The 14,396-nt window shown below is 35.6% G+C and overlaps 1 protein-coding gene across 4 annotated transcripts in view; it reads left to right on the forward strand.

Annotated features, from left to right (window-relative positions):
- The first annotated feature begins 222 nt into the window (after positions 1-222).
- The window catches only part of LOC144282226 (uncharacterized), a 78,188-nt gene continuing 64,014 nt past the window's right edge, over positions 223-14,396 (forward strand). The window contains exon 1 of one of the 4 annotated variants that reach the window (XM_077845604.1): positions 223-797. In XM_077845604.1, the coding sequence (XP_077701730.1) occupies positions 692-797 (106 nt within the window). In that variant the 5' untranslated portion in view covers positions 223-691. The remainder of the gene's footprint in view (positions 798-14,396) is intronic. The other 3 variants (XM_077845605.1, XR_013350564.1, XR_013350563.1) reach the window with 3 other exon arrangements.

Raw genomic sequence — 14,396 nt, forward strand, 5'->3', positions numbered from 1 at the left:
TTCCTGAACAGCTAAGATTGATACCAGGGCTGAGATGTGGCATGCTTGTCAAATGGTTGAACTTATCAATTCAGATATTATTGAAAGTAATATTGCCACGTGAAAATACTTTCTCTTCTACATAGTAGTTTGCCTTAGGAAAACATCTTTATTTCCTATCTTATAATTGATCATCCGGATCAGAAGGTTTGCCCCTTTAGTTCAAATGGTATACTCTATTTTTGAAGTTTGAAACTACTTTCTTATTTTTATTTTATTTATTTATTTTTTGGTATCATCTTCATGCTTAAAAAAAACAGACTTTGAGGCTTCTGTGGCTGCCCCTGAATAGTACTAATCAGCATCATTCAAAGTTCTTTTTGTCTTTTATCTGGTTTTCGAGTGAGAGAAGCCTAGCTTCTTTTCTGCCTATATTTCCTATTTCTAATCATTGTCATTTCAACTAATTTCCTCAAAGACCAAGAGATTCCCTTCACCCTAACTGCTTTTGAAGAGCTTCGGAAGGCTAATCACTCAACAGTGAAACAGCATTGCTATACCTGACTGCTTTTGTATCTTTCATTCATGTATATTTTATTTTTCTGGAAGGAGAAAAGATAGGAAATGGTTCATTGAACTGAGAGTATTTTCAGATTTTTACTCCCTCTTCTCAAAATGATAATTACTAAAAAATATCTTTTTCTAAGACAAGATGTTTGTGAATTCTGGACGTGAGAACTCTCCTCCATTTGCTGCTGACTTCTGTCTGAGGAAGAAGAGCATGGATTATCTCTTGAAGAGGAAATCATTTTTCACAGGCAAGTCAGAATGACAGACCTTGCAAATAAAGATGTTGTGTTGATACCAAGATGAAAACAAAAGCATATCCACAAACATCAGGTGCCTGGTGTAGCAGGGTATCTAACCAGCCTTCTTGAAGGCTGGGCATCTCTCATCTAAAGGTAGAAAATGAGAATTATTGATGGGACAGACCGTCTTTTTAAACAGAGCATATAATTAAGGCCTCCACGATGTAGCTCAAACTGAGAAAATGTCTTGATATTTTTATTTTCTTAATGTGGTACAGTTGCTGTTTGACTGGCTGACATTTTGTAACATCTATTGAGCTGGAAAATCTATCTCTATTTTATTATGAAAGAAGACTTTCCTAACTCTGAATCATTCTCAGAAAGTACATTTTGAAGTTCTTCGTAATATATTTAACAGGAAAGATGATACAGTGAAACATGTCCATTCCCTTCCGAGGCCCCTGTGCAGCTTATTGCTCTGACTCTCATCTCTCCTCTCCTCTGTCCCTCTTTCCTCCTCTTTCTTCCTCTATTCCTCCCCCTTTCCTCTCCCTTTCTGTCAGGATTACAGATGCTAATATTATTTCTTTCCCACAGTGCATAATTGTGCACAGGCACTTAGTCACCTCCTTTTGGTTTAGATATGATCTATCAGACATGTTATGTGGCAATAAATAAAACAAATAATTCTCAAAAGTCACAATAAAAGCCCATTAGCAACTACTAGAAATGAAAGGAATACTGAGCTGTTTACACTGTAAAATCACTTCTCAGTACCAGCACTTCAAGTACAAAATGAGAAGTGAAGTGGGAAAATTTGGGCTTTGAACCAAAGAACATTTTCTCTGTGCTTAATGTTTCTCATTGGACCAGGGAGCAGTGCTTTTTTTGTTGTTGTTAGAAAAAAAAATTAAATGTACGTGCTTCTTACAGAAAGTGGAATATTTATATGTGGTTTCACCAATTATGTTCTTCACTCTTGATTCTCTATATGAAAATATTCTATAAGGAGAAAGCTCACATTATTATAAAGTCATGACTTAAACTTGAGTGTGATAATTTTATTTAACAGACTTGGATACAATCCGTTAACAAAGAGAATTTTTAAAGCAAAATGGTTTCTATGTCCTGTTAAATGACCACAGCAACGACAATTTTTCATTGTTTACAATTAATTCTTTATCATTAGTGAGCTTATTGAATATATTCTTCTAGAGGTTCTGATGTATAAATAATGGCTAGTTACTCCCTCGAAATAAAGCATCAGCAATTTTCAAGGCATTTTGATGGAGGGTATATCAGACAGGACAGGCTATGTAATTCTATGTTCTCAACTACAAAATATTAGTGACTTACTTAAAAAAAATGTCGTTTTCATCCTACATGTCCATTGCAGGGCAGCTGTGCCTTTACTCTAGGATCCATAATCAAGTAGTAATTCCTTGGCTCATTGATTGAGTTGACAAAGATATTAGCAAACATGCAAACCATGCACTCACTCTTTAAGTTTGGCTAAGAAGTGATGCCCATCACCCCACTCACATTTCGTTGGCCCAAACAAGTCACATGGCCAATTTATTCCAGAGGGTGGAGATGTAAAATCCTTCCACAAGAAGGAGCTCTGAATGGAGGCATCAAAGATATGTGAACAGAAATAAAATCTATCCCAGAGATTACATGTCTTCCTAGAGAAGGAGATGATAATCTAAAAATAACTCATTCTTTATAGTTTACAAACTAATTTCTCTTATGATTTTTCACCTTAAATACTTAGTAATTGCCTCAATTGCATATGCATATACAAAAGAATCAGTATGTTTCTATTTCTAAAACCTAAATTATATAAAAAGTATGTATAATACCCAAATGCTTAGAGCAGGAAAAAGGTAAGTTGACATGTGAAGGGAGGGATGGAACCTGACTGTCCCTTCATTAGTATTAAAATTAAAATAGAATTTTATTGGTGCATTTCTGTGCCAGAGAAACTAAAAGTTAGGCACAGTTACTCATTATATCAGAACTTTACTGTAGAAGTTCAGTATACTTTTGGGTTAAAATATGGATTATCAATAAATAAATAAATAAATAAAATATGGATTATTTATTTAATAACATTTTGAAGAGATATAAATAGGGAGACATTTTCATAGGATTTTCTAATTCTTTCCCCTAAATATTTGGTTTAATAATTGTAAAAGGGGCTATGAAGAATTTATACATTTATATAGACTTTTCTTAATAAATGACCACTATGTTTTTACACAGCAGTGACCAATACTGAGAACTTTTAGAGAAATTTACTCACATTTGGAGGAACATATTCATATATTCTCTGTTTCTGCATCTGGAGATCATTTTACATAATTTGGCATTAGTATTCTCATCCCAAGCAATCTGTCTGGGAGTTCTCCTGGTAAACTCCCTCCTGGGTTCTGGATTCATTAAGTCTTCATGCATTTCCTTATCTTCTTAGAATTGAGGCATAATGTTAAAGTTGATCAGTTTAGCTCTAGTAATTTTTCCTACTATGTGATAAAGTAGGGACCTTTGTTGTACTTCATAAATCCAGCACTAGTAAGGGCTAACTTCATAATTACTTGGTAAGAATTAGCCAGTGTTCGTAAGTGCTAGACGCGAAGGTTAAAGTCAGTCCTTAGATATATATGAAAAGAGCAACTCATTGGGGAGAAGCTCAGAGGTCCCAAGAATTTGAATCAGAGCCAAAAGAAATTGAAGAGCACACATAAATTGAGAAGTTGAATCACCATGGACTTCATTCTCTTGCTGTAATATTGTGTTCCTGTGTAATATTTGTGTTCCTGTGTATCTTAAAACCTAGCATGGCTAGGTTGCTTGGTGATTTATAAAAGCATAGATGAAACACAAATCTTTACTCTCAAGAGCTTAGAAACAAACAAACAAAAAAAACCCAAAACAAAACAAAAAACCTCAAAAACAAGCCAGCAAATATATAATGTTACTAGTATGAGGGAAAGGGTGGCCCTTTTTATTTACTTTTCATTTTTAAATCTCTGTTAAATAATCTCCGTGCAAAATATACGCTGTCATGCTTTCTTTCTGGTTTATCTTCACTGCAGAGTTCTGGAAAGTGCAGATAACTGTTTCCTTTCTCCAAAATGTTCAAGGTTATCAAGGCAGGACCTCGCCTTGTTATCCTCAATGTTAGATTTAGAAGTTGACTTATATTAGAACAGTTACTGCTTATCTTATTTTGCATGAAATAAAATTCTGATTTTTGTAAACCATCAAACCAGTTCACAAACATCTAATCTGCAATAGCTAATTGGTCTTTAGTATAATGGGTGAATATTTTGCTATCTTGAAAGCTTTGGTTTGAGTTCTCTTATTTTATTTATGAATGTAGGATCAAATGAGATCCTACCACAGTTGAGGTTTTCATTTGAATATTCAAAACAGGCTAAGTAAGAAGGCAGGCCTTGCAGATGAGGATGAAGCAGCATGGGTTTCAGACTGTGAAGTCCAACATGTGTTATGGATGCTGCCTGAACTCCTTACACCAGAGGGACTTGGGAATTTGTATCTTACATGTAATAGTATTTTGCTCAACTGTTTGAAACCAAATGTTTACTGTCAAATTCGGGAAATTAAAATCAATCTCACTGAATATATGAAGCATCAGATTGTATGGACACTGGAGTTTGAGTTTCCAGGTTCAAATCCTTCCCTAGTTCTTTGAGAAGTTAATAAACATAAAGCACTTGACATGTAGTAAGTAGTCATTTTCTAAGCCTCTGACCCTGGGTGACTGTTTCAGCATTTCAGAGCTTCCTTATTATATCTGTGAAATTGGAATAATAGCAGTCACCTCTCAAGATTGTTATGAGGATTAAATGAGTATTGACAATGCCTAGTGATGTGTCTTAAAGTTTTTGGATAATATGTTAAATCCCTTGTCATTGGTTATAAATTTTTGAATCATTCAATTCACTGATGTCACTTTCAAAACTAGATTTAGGGTCAGAAGTTCTGGCTTTGAATTTCAACTCAGTCACTTGCCAGTTTCATCTTCTTGGGATAAAGATGTAACCACCTAATTTAAAATACAGGGATAATAATAGCATATCTCAATGCTTTGTTGGGAAGTCTAAACAAGGTCATGATGTATGAATAATGACCAAAGAATTTGTCCACAAATGTTTGTTGAATATTCACTATATGATGTCACTCTTTTAAGTGTAGGAGACAAAAGAGTAAATAAGATGTGATTCTTGACCTAAAGGCATGCTATACTAGATGAGCATCAGTGTGTGTTGACCTTACTAGTTCATTCATTCTTTCTTTCACTAAACAAATAATATTCTAGTACTTTTGATTTTTATCTCAAATCCTAGGTTTAAGCTCAAAGAAACTTTTAGTAGGTCATGGCCAGGTCTGCCTAGCAAAAAGACCCTAGGCTAGAAATATCATATGATGTGGAAAAGCCTTTATGTTTTTTGAAAAACTCTGGGATGCAAAATCCTACTTCCTGTGACATAGATAGAAATTGCACTTGAGAAGAATCATTCTCCTGGCTTCAGGTAGCTGGTGGTTAGGGCACTTGTCAATTAGTTATCATAGTGATGATGTCTCTTCTCAAGTGAGTAAAGAATAAAAATTTAATGTGGAAGAGGTCTTATACTCCTCTGAACTGGCTGGACCCTTGACCCTGCACTAACTGTTCGTTGTGGTTTTGATTTGTGTTTCCCTGATAATGAATGTTGTTGAGCATTTTTTCATGTGTCTGCTAGTCATTTGTGTGTCTTCTTTAAAGAAATGTCTCTTCATGTCTTCTGCCCATTTCTTAGCTGGATTATTTATTTTTTTGGATGTCGATTTTGTTGGGTTCTTTATGGATTCTGGATACCAGCCCTTTATCTGATATGTCATGTGCAAATGCCTTCTCTCATTCCATCGGTTGCAAGGGGAAACAAAAGCAAAAATGAACTATTGGAACCTCATCAAGATAAAAAGCTTCTGTACGGTGAAAGAAACAATCAACAAAACTAAAAAGATTAGATTTTAATGTTCTCCTATTCCCAGGTGGGCCTGAACAGTTAGAGAGAAAAAACATTTCCCCAAAGATAATAAAAAGCAAAATTACTAAAAAGTTATATTTTAATCAAGAAAAGGAAATTAATTAATGTGAGTTGATGAGTTGCCAAGAACTGTTGACTCTTTCCTTATATTGTGAATAAGGGAATTTCAAATTCTTGAAAAATAATTGAATTTGCCTTTGTTTTGTTGTTTTGTTGTTTTGTGAACATCATTTATATGATCTGTCTTTTTCTGCTACCTGAAGTTCATATAAACAATGTATTTCCCCATGTAACTGAAAAGGTATTGTGCTTTTATAATCATAATATATGGATGAGTAAGTAGCATTTAAGCTGAGATATAGCATTTCTGTCTTGCTTATGTAATATTTTTATTTAGAAGCATAAGCACTATTCCAGGGACTAGTGTGTCATGTGACAATAGGAAGTAGCCATTTTACATTGAGAATTGTTTCAACAGTAAGCGAGGTCAACCTAGAAAACACATCCTGAAAGGCTCTACTCAAACATCCCCTTGTCACTATACCACTCCAGCCATCGTTTATTGTTTCTTCACTTGTGTTCTCCTGGCATTTTATGTATATCTTTGTTACATGCTCTAAACCATTTATTACTTATGTGTCTTTCTCTTTTAGTATGCTGTGAGCTTTTTCTTATTTTTAACTTTTTCCTTTTTAAAAGTCTTTATTCCCAAATTTAGTGCTGTTACACAAACTAGGTTCTTAAAACATGGTTGGTGAATTGAATTGGTAAAGGATCTTTCTATTGTTTCTATCATTTAGAAATTTTCTGGACATAATAACCTTTCAAGGAAAAAGTATAATTATTATTATAGAGGAAGGATATGGGATATTTTTATGGGCTTGACCAAAACCCTGAGTACTGTGTCCAGGTTCATATGGCTATGAAGTACAGATTTGGGACTCAGTTTTAGAGATTCTATCACTAAGGACTTGTCCTCTGAGCAACTGAAATATTAGAATTCTCAACTGATAAAAATGTTGATATTTGAATTGGAAAATATGGGTAAAGTTGAAATGATATTTAGGTTCTTTAAAAGAGAGAGCATCAGATAAAATATGAAGACAAATAGAACAGTCGTTAGTGAAACATTAAGGAGATTTGAATGGTGGTATGGTGTGGATTCAGATCAATCTATTGTTTTTAATTAATAAGAGGAACATTTCTAAATTTGAAGTGAAATTATTACATTGTTTTAATTAATCATTTAATTTATATACTCCATTTATACAGAATAAGAAAAAATAATGACTTATTTAACAGCTTACTTCCTTAACATTTTCTGATATGTTTTCCTGTTGATATTACTGGATCACGGAATTAGAAGGCAATGTATTCCCTCACTAGGTGATATCTTTCGATAGTGTGAGAGTTTCTAACAGATGATGAAAATGAGTATTAGTGAATACCCTGAAAGTGCAGAAAGCTTTTGTGTGCATATATGCATATGCATTTTTCTGGGAAGAAGTTTGCAGCTTTGTTGAGATTCTCAATGATGTTCATGACCATGAAGAGAATGGAGGGGAAAGCACTTTGGCATAAGAATTGCTTAAATCCCATTTACAGACTCCTGCGTGTAAGTTGTTTACCCTATGGGGCTGATGAGAAAATTAAAGGATATAGCATAAGTCCAGAACTGGTTTTAGAAGGTGTACAATGGATGCAATCTCAAGTAGTTCTAATTGTCATTTATTGCTTGAGGAATAGAGTCTAAATTCCTCACAGCTTGGTATTCAAGAACATGGAGGATGTTTATCAAATTGCCTTTTCTGGATTCCTTTTCCCACACTCTGTTCTCTAGTCAGACTAGATTGTTCAGTCTCAAAGACCCTATCTGCCTTCTCATGCCCCTTTGTTCTCTTTAATATATCCACTGTGTCCGATATCCATCCTGCCAATTTTTCTTAGTTATGTTTTCCTAGGTGTGAAGTCCCAATTTGAGGGCTCCTATTTCAATAAAACCTTTGCTACTTTCTCTATGAAGAATTATTTTTTCCCTTTTTTTATTCCTCTCAACTTCATAGCATTTGGTAACCTCCCATAATTTTGAACATATTTTATTTAACAAGAAGGCAATGTGTGTATCCTTTAACTTCCCATAGGCTATATGACCCTTGGATCAAGGATTACATTTTCTTTGACTTTGTGTTTGCTTAAAATCCAGAGAAAGCTGAATATACATTTGTGGAATTACTGAATGATTCCAGCCAACTCCATTCCTGCAGGCAGAAATACATTTCTAATTTTCTAAGCATGTGTACCTCTATGTTATCCTATACTGAGCACTTACAATAAGCTCTCTAGCATGAAGGACATAAAGTTCAGATTCAAGAAAGAAAATATTTCCCTTTCCTTAAGAAGGAAATATGATGGTATTCATGCAGCACCTAAGTCAGCGTCTGAGCCTACTCATGCATAGAGTCCTAAGATAATTCAGATTTTCATGCTTAAAAAAAAAAGACATCAGAGTATGTTTTATAAAATTAGTTAACCTTGCCTTCAAAGTAATAAGACTCCCCTTTAATATTAACTAGAGAACCTATAATTGTTTTCCTCCTTTTACTTTTGGTTTATTACAGAGAGTCTTTTGTGAAATAACTTTTGTTTCAGAACTGGCTGTCCTGACTTCCTAATCAAATTACCACCCACATCCTTCCTTACAAGCTACATCTCCCTGATCTACTTCGATTCCCAACTCTCTTTGTTTGCATTAGCTGAATATTTCAAGAGAAAATGTTCCAGGCAACACTATTGTAGAATATTAAGAAGAAATATCTTGCCAGTGGGAAGCCATTGCTATTTTAACCTCTCATATTTCCACCTCGAGAGGACAAAAGTTCAAGAGTTTTCTTTCAGTAAAATAGAGGCAAGTGAAAGTCTGACCTGTTTATAACCAGTTTTAATAGTGAGTATTGATTATTTGACACACAATAGATGTGATGATTTAGGTGTTGACCTTTCACTTTTATAAAAGGTCTTCACTTTCCTGTAGCCAGAAACTACATCTCTGCTTCCCAGAGGTCAACTTCTGGCAAAGAATTACCTGTCATACTTCCTAATCACCTTTAGTTTCGGTTTTTCCTCTTTCCGCCAAATGTTTTATGAAAGAGAGAGAGAGAGAGAGAGAGAGAGAGGAGCGTGGGGAAGACAGCAAAAATTGTGTTGGGGATAGCAGTCAGTGAACTTAGGCAGAATAAATTTCTTGTCTGTGATGAAACCACTCAATCTCAGGAACATTGAGATACTTATTTATTGATCATAAAGAACATTGCAAGGAAAAATATATTAGGAGAGATTAAAGTTATCACAAAATGGTTCTAGAAATGGGCTTCCCTCTCAGTGACTTGCTTCACATTGTCTTTATCCGTTTATCAAAACACTATGCTTCCAACAACAGATGAGAGTGTAGGACACAGAAAAAACAAACACACACACACACACAAATCCCCAACAACCTTTTAATGGGAAATAAAACATTTTGATAAGAATTCTTCTAAATTTTTATATTAAAACAATGATTTGTTTAAAAGAATATGAGGCTGTGATAAACTTTAATAAACTTTGATTTCATGTGAATTAATCAAGTAGCCTCTATCTGAAAATGTGAGAGCTGTACTAGAATATTTTTAGAACCGTTTTATCATACATTTCATGCCTTTACAGCATGTAGTTGCTAATTTTCCTAATAAGGTCACCTTTCAGTAAATGGCATGTGTTCTCATATTCATGTGGGGTACTTGCCTAAAAATAAGGCAATTTGTGTGAGCTAAGGATCCTTATTTTATCTCACCTGTCTTTTGCATTACGGCATACCCAACTCAGAGGAAGAATATGGCTTTGGCAGCACTTATTCATATTAATTTCTTTCTCTGTATATTCCAATAAAAGAAATGTGACGTAGGAATTAACTTGCCTACGTTTCTCGTGTTTGGAGATCTTCAAAGACAAAGATCATTTCCTCTCACACCCCAGTTCTTCAGCACTGGTAAACGATATGGCAGCACAGCCTTTCCCTAGAAAGGGAGCACTGGAGGGTATTATGCTGAGTGAGATAAGTCAATCGGAGAAGGACAAACAATATATGGTCTCATTCATTTGGGGAATATAAAAAATAGTGAAAGGGAATAAAGGGGAAAGGAGAAAAAATGAGTGGGAAATATCAGAAAGGGAGACAGAACATGAAAGACTCCTAACTCTGGGAAACGAACTAGGGGTGGTGGAAGGGGAGGTGGGTGGGGGGTGGGGGTGACTGGGTGACGGGCACTGAGGGGGGCACTTGACGGGATGAGCACTGAATGTTATTCTATATGTTGGCAAATTGAACACCAATAAAAAAATAAATTTAAATCAAAAAAAGAAAGAAAGAAAAGAAAAGGAGGTCAATAAACCTTGTTGGCTAGTGGTTGGAGCCACAAGTGGTTGGAAGAAAGAGTAAAGAAATGTTCTTACCTTCTCAACTCAAGTTCAGGCAGAGTGAGAAAATAGGTTTTATAATCTCGCTAATGAGGAAGATGGTTTAGATCAAGGCTCTCTCATCTGGAGAGCTGGCAAAATGTGTTCCTAGCATTTTCACCTCAGCTATGCCCTAGTATATGGACTTGCTAAGCAGCAGGAGGGACTGGTGATCACCTTCTCTGGATGTCTTGGCTAAGGTCTTCCACCACTTGTAATTTCCATCCCTATGTGAGATCCCTAATAAGAACCCTAAACCTTTTACTTCTGAACAGTCAAAAAAAATATTTCATGCTGAAGGGTGTTATGGTTTCAAAGATAGTTTCTACTAAAGATAATGAGTGTTCTTGAGTGCTAATTGAAACAGCAGGAGAGAATGGTGACTTTCCAAATATCCCAGGGGAGTCCTGTGTGCCAAGGTGATGACATAAATAAAGCTAGACTAATGGACTTTGGTTTTTTAAGCCATAGACCAAATATAGTAATTTTAAGGAAGGATACTTTTTCATGCCATAAAAATTTAATAAACACCATTCATAAATTAATATTAAAGATCTGTTTATCACAGATGAAAGGACTCTACCATATGTTAGTGTTTCATTTGTTTAGAATCTAAGGTATAAATACTCTTATTTTGATGCACAAGTTTTCTTTGATATGAAATAATTAGTGGGTTATTCTGATTTAATCCATATTTTAAATATCTGAGTGAGGCACAGAGAACTATTTTGGTTTGAATTGACTCATTTATGAATCAATAATTATTGAACACATACTATAAAAAAATCAGTGAGGTTGCAAAGATAAATTAGACATGAATCTTGATCTCAAGGTTTTATAAATCAGTAGAGGATAAAACCTGTACATACAGACTATAGCAAATGTACAAAGTGATAAATGCCATATAAAGACACAGTACTATTTATTCCAATGTTTTTGGTCAAAACTTTAATGAAAACATATTATCTAGATTTTCTTGACTTATAAGTAATATTGCTAGATAAAATTGGCTATTTGATGTTAGAAAATTTACAATTCCTCTTCCTAAGCATCTCTTCTCATTACACAAAAAAATAGAAAATAACAAAAATGAAATGAATAATTTGTAACCCCATAACAAAAAATGTAGCAGTAATCATGCTGAGAGTAACTGAGTTCTGCTTAGATAATATAGGTATTTCTGTATTATACCTTAGGTACTCTAAAATAGTGAATAACACATTTTGCCATTTATTTTAAGACACAGATTATAAGCCCACAAGGTTGAGTAGGTTTTAGTGTTTTGAGGAGCTAAATTAATTGTCATTATAAAAACAAAATGAAGGATGCCTGGGTGGCTCAGCAGTTGAGCGTCTGCCTTTGGCTCAGGGCATGATCCCAGAGTCCTGGGATTGAGTTCCACATGGGGCTCCCTCTGGGGAGCCTGCTTCTCCCTCTGCCTGTGTCTCTGCCTCTCTCTGTTTCTCATGAATAAATAAATAAATCTTTAAAAAAAGAACAAAATAATTAATAATGTGAAATTATTGGCAATCAAAAAGAACTTACTTAATATATATACTGACTGCTAGTATTTCTGTTGCTTACAAGGAGCGTGGTATTTACCAAGGTAAGAAAAAAATTTTTGAACTTCCTTCACTAAGGGCAATTAATATAACAGAAATTAAGCACAGATAAAATTAGGACACAGAAGTGACATTGTGATAGAGTAGGAATTAAAGTTAAAGCACTTGGGTTCATGTCTCAGCTGTGTGCACTGGACAAGCCAACCTGAAGGTTAAAATCTACAACCCTACTTTGTGAGGTTGATAGCATTAAACAAAAGACGGTTGGGAAGAGTACAGAGCAAACATTGGTTGTTTTGCATTTTTCATTATTATTTCTCTGAAACTATTGTACATTTAATGTTATGCTTATCTTTATCCCTATATGGAGACTTTTTTCAAGTAGGTAATGGTCTCTGACTATTGTGTTCCCTTTTTCTTTCTAAAGATTTTATTCATTTATTTATTTGACAGAGAAAGAGGGAGAGAAAGCACAAGCAGGAGGAGTGGCAGGAAGGTGGAGAGGGAGAAGCAGGCTCTCCCCTGGGCAGGGAGCCTGTCTTGGGGGCTCGATCCTAGGACCCTAGGATCATGACCTGAGCCAAAGACAGATGCTTAAACATTGAGCCACCCAAGTGTCCCTATTATGTTTTTTATAGGGCAGAAATCACCTATCCTCCATCAATTTGTTAGTTATTTTCAATTAACTCCAGAAGAGAGTTTTTAGATTCTTGTGTATTGTATTGGTTTGCTAAGGCTGTCATAATAGGGTACCATAGACTAGGCAATAAACACACCTGAGATTTTATTTTATCATGATCAAAATGTCTGCAGGGTTGGTTCCTTCTGAAGGCTGGAAAGAATCTATTTGAAGAGTCTCTCTGTGGCTTGTAAATGGCCATCTTCTCCCTTTGTCTTCACATAAGCTTCCCTCTGTTCATGTTTCTGTCCACATTTTCTCTTCCTGCAAGGACACTGGATTGTATTAGAGCCCTTACAATGACCACAATGACCTCATCCTAATTAGTTAGTTAATTTTAAAATATTTTATTTATTTTAGAGAGAGTGTGTGTGCATAAGTAGGGGGAGGCGCAGAGGGACAGGGAGAGAGAATCTCAAGCAGATTCCACACAGAGTGCAGAGCCCAACATAGGGCTTGACCTCATGACCCTAAGATCCTGACCTGAGCCAAAACCAAGAGTCAGATGCTTAACTGACCAAGCCACTTAGGCATCTCTCCATTTTTAACTTTTATTTATCTAAAAAATATTTTTTTTTATTCATGAAAGACACACAGAGAGAGGCAGAGACACAGGCAGAGGGAGAAGTAGGCTCCCTGCAGGGAGCCCGATATGACACTCTATCTCAGGACCCAGGATCATGACCTGAGCCAAAGGCAGATGCTCAACCACTGACCCACCCAAGCGTCCTGCCCCTCCATTTTTAAAATGAACAAATAAAAGAAGAAAATGGGGGAAAAGTAGTAGGCTATATCATTTTGCATTGGTTTAATGGACCAGCAGAATAAAATATTTATTAAAATGCTAAAAAATTATATATAAAATTCAACCCCATAAATTTAGAAAGAGATTGTTTCTCATTGCAAAGTTCTGAACTTCAATATAAGAAATGGCAAATTTCGGGATGCCTGGGTAGCTCAGCATTTGAGCATCTGCCTTTGGCTCAGGGCGTGATCCCTGGATCTGGGATTGAGTCCCACCTGGAGCTCCCTGCATGGAGCCTGCTTCTCCCCCTGCCTGTGTCTCTGCCTCTCTCTGTGTCTCTCATGAATAAATAAATACATCTTTAAAAAAGAGGAAATGGCAAATTTCTGTTGAGAAAATGATTCCTTTGTGACATTTCAGTGAGTTGTCAAATCTATACCTCCAATTTCTGAACTGTTGCTGGAGGACAGATGCCTTTCCTCTGGGGGTTACACCTCTATGAGTGGTTAAAAAAGGAAGGGTGAGCTTTCTGCACACGGTACCACTATTCACTGAAGAAGGTTATTTTCGTGCTAAATCATCTGCACAAAACCATATGGTTAGAAGAAAATAGACTGCGAGCCAATATAGAGCATCTCCAGAGGGCACTAGACTGGCATTAGATGCCTGCTGATATGTTTGCTGTTTGAATAGACACCTTCCTTTCCTTGGCTCATTGAAGGAGATTGTTTTGGAACGTTAATTCCACTTTAAAGGATAGAATAGAACAGAGTGTTTTCATATTGTATTCTGATTTCTAAATCTTATCTAATGCTGATCTTTGCCTCAGAAATTATATAAATCTCTGTCAACCCATTCTAATACGTGTTATGAGCTGAATTGGGTCTTCCTTCAAAATTTATATGTTGAACACCTAATTCCAGTGCTTCAGAATGTACCTATATTTGGAGACAGTGTCTTTAAAATAGTGATTAAATTAAAATGAGGTCTAGGGTGCCTGGGTGACTCAGTCAGTTGAGCGTCCAGCTCTTGGTTTCAGCTCAGGTCATGATCTCAGGGTGATGAGATCAAGCC

The sequence above is a fragment of the Canis aureus genome, chromosome 13, assembly GCF_053574225.1.
Source record: "Canis aureus isolate CA01 chromosome 13, VMU_Caureus_v.1.0, whole genome shotgun sequence".
Taxonomy (NCBI): Eukaryota; Metazoa; Chordata; class Mammalia; order Carnivora; family Canidae; genus Canis; species Canis aureus.